At 41.1% G+C, this 2,789-nt stretch overlaps 1 protein-coding gene across 1 annotated transcript in view; it reads right to left on the bottom strand.

Annotated features, from left to right (window-relative positions):
* The window catches only part of SMCHD1 (structural maintenance of chromosomes flexible hinge domain containing 1), a 124,538-nt gene that overhangs the window by 32,385 nt on the left and 89,364 nt on the right, over nt 1-2,789 (bottom strand). The window contains exons 35-36 of the mRNA XM_018553353.1: nt 585-672; nt 337-468 (exon numbers count right to left, since the gene is read on the bottom strand). Coding sequence (XP_018408855.1) covers nt 337-468; nt 585-672 — 220 coding nt within the window. The remainder of the gene's footprint in view (nt 1-336; nt 469-584; nt 673-2,789) is intronic.

The raw sequence follows: 2,789 nt of genomic DNA, 5'->3' as shown, positions 1-2,789 counted from the left end.
ATATATATATATATATATATATATAATCTGAAAATGTTTGTAAAAAGAGCACTGTCTTTTATGCAAAAGAAGGTGCTTTTTTATTTCTCCATCATATATGTGGGTTAGAAATACATCCACCACGACATATATGTAACAATATCGATTGACAACAGATTTAAAAGTTTAAAATGATCTTTCTCTCAGAAGCTACTGTAAAAACACAACAGAAAAGAATGGTTGATTAGTGCAATCGATTTCTGAGACAAAATTTCTTTGACAAAATAATGACTTGACCGAATGATCATATTGCTGCACGTATGACCATCATAATACAAAATCTATTAAAAAAATTACCACAGTTTTGAGCCACAAATTCTTGACCAGAGTGCGCCCTTCCTTTGCCTTTACGTTTGATACTGTAGGGGTAGCAGGTTGAGGCTGTGGCACTAACTTCACAGGTGTGTTTGGTAGAACATCTATTAAGAACTTTAAAAACCATAAAAAAACATGTTTTATTTGTACACAAATGACAGTGAAATGCAATATAATGTGTGTCAATATATAATAGCATATATAATAAGTGAAAAAAAAGGATGACAGACCTGTTCACTGTATAATACATTAGACTTCTCAGTCATATACATAAACTGGATGCAATACTTGTCAACACGCTCCGGTATCATTTTGTCCCTATAATCATGAATGGTAATAATTTAGGAGACATACCAGAATGCAATATCAGAGTAAATGTTTAAAGTAAAACCGTTAAAACAGTAAAAAACTGCAATGTATGGTACAAAGCTATGGTATGCAACTTGTCAGTGGTAAAACTCATTAGGGATTGCAAAAAGTTATTAGAACAGCTTACATCATCTCCTACAGTGACTCTGTGATCACTAAACTCAGGAGTTAAAAGGAGAACTATGGGGGTAAGTGTTTTTCCCCATAGTTCTCCTCAGGGTCACAGGAGGACATATACTAGCGTCCTTCCGTGACCCAAAGCTCAGTACATTGCGAGCTACAGCTCGCGGTATACTGAGACTGTCGTAGCCGGGACAGATCCCGACATTACTGTCGAGATCCACCCAGCTGCGTGAGAGCTGGCTCTGCCTATCTAGAGGCAGAGCCAGCTGTACCCTCCACCGTCCGTTCCGCCAGTCAGCGCTGGAGGATCGGAGAGGGGAGAATCCCTGCAGGGAACGGTGACTGACAGTCACGGCTCTCTGCAGGGAGATGATCTGAAAGTGAGCGAGCGGCAGTATGTGTTTGCTCACTCCCCGATCTATTGAGCCGACATGTGACAGTTTCATTGTCACACGTCGGCTTGAACTATGAGGTGGGTGAAAATCACTCACCTCATAGTTCTCCTTTAAATCTTAAAAATGCATTCAAATACATTATTAACAAACATGTATCTTATTTGTGTCGCTCAACTGTAGATCCTCAAATCATCTGTAGCCATACATTGTTAGATTTTCGTTCTAGAGGTTTTGTTTCTGGCATGAGCCCTCATTTGATTATACCTAGACATCCCCCATCAAGCATTGTCAAATGTCGTTTGGAAATCGGTCATTAGCCATACTAACCAACCAATTTTTGACGAACGATGTGTGCAGACACTGTCCTTCCTTCTGGAGGGTGGCTACTTTACAACACACATGGGAACTATGGGGAACAAACTCACTCCTGTGATGGTCAACCACCTCAGTACAAATTACTCAACTAAACATGAGATTGTAGTCGATCACAGGAGTGAGCTTGGGACGGTGACTACTTTACAATACACACGGGGACCATGGGGAACAAAAGTAGCCACCCTCCAGAAGGAAGGACCTAGTCAGCGCCAATTCAGAGATGATTTGAGGATCTACAGCCGGGTGATACATAAATAAGATACATTTATGTTAATAGTTAGGGTACTTTAATGCTTTCAAGATTTAACTCCTGAGTTCAATGTCACTTTAAAGAACTACAGTTTTTTTTTAAATTAACCAATGCAGTGGGGCTACCCCTGCACTGCAAGGTTAACTGCTCATTTTGGTCTATGGGCAAAAACAAAGAGGATACACTCACCTGATCCTCGGTCCTGCTGCAGTGACCGTTCTGCGTCCTCATGTCTAATGGACTTGCATCAGACATGGCGATGGCACAGGTTCTTACACCACTAGAGCTTGGGGAGAAAGGACTGCGGGGACCAGTCTAGCAGCCAGGCAGGACCAATGATAAGGCAAGTATATTTTCTTTTTTTCATCCCTAGATCAAAATGAGCACTTAATGAGTGGTGCTACCCCCGCACTGCAAGAGTTTATTTAAAAGAATCCTGGATTTCCTCTTTAAAACTAACCAACAATTACCAGCAGGACAACTATGGGAGAAGAAAAACCTGGTACAGAAGAAAAGGAAAAACAACCAAGATGACAGAGGATGCTACACACCTGCAGATTGGCAATAGGGTCCTGATTCTAATGTTAACTGTCGAGTAAGGGGCCAATTGGCTTTAACAGGGTTTATTAAATAAGAATTACCCAAATTAAAACCCTTTGATTCACCAACAGAAGAAAGCTGGCTAACAGGGGTCTGATGCTAATGAACTTGGTGACTGGTGGCTTTTACCTACTGAGGCAGAGGGAAATATTGATCTCAGGTGGACTGAGGTATGAAAGCAGCGGGAATAGACCACAAAGCATTCCACCAGGCCACTGTGCAGGTCCGCACACAGGAACTCTGGATAATCCACTCCCTGCTACTAGAGTGACTCTTAACAGTTGTAGAAAACTTGCAAGATTCTTATTCATCTTAATGATATA

The sequence above is a fragment of the Nanorana parkeri genome, unplaced genomic scaffold, assembly GCF_000935625.1.
Source record: "Nanorana parkeri isolate BGI_ZX_2015 unplaced genomic scaffold, ASM93562v1 scaffold7, whole genome shotgun sequence".
In the NCBI taxonomy this organism is placed as follows: domain Eukaryota; kingdom Metazoa; phylum Chordata; class Amphibia; order Anura; family Dicroglossidae; genus Nanorana; species Nanorana parkeri.
Note: the sequence above shows the minus strand (reverse complement) of the source record. Positions and strands in the feature narration are given on the sequence as shown.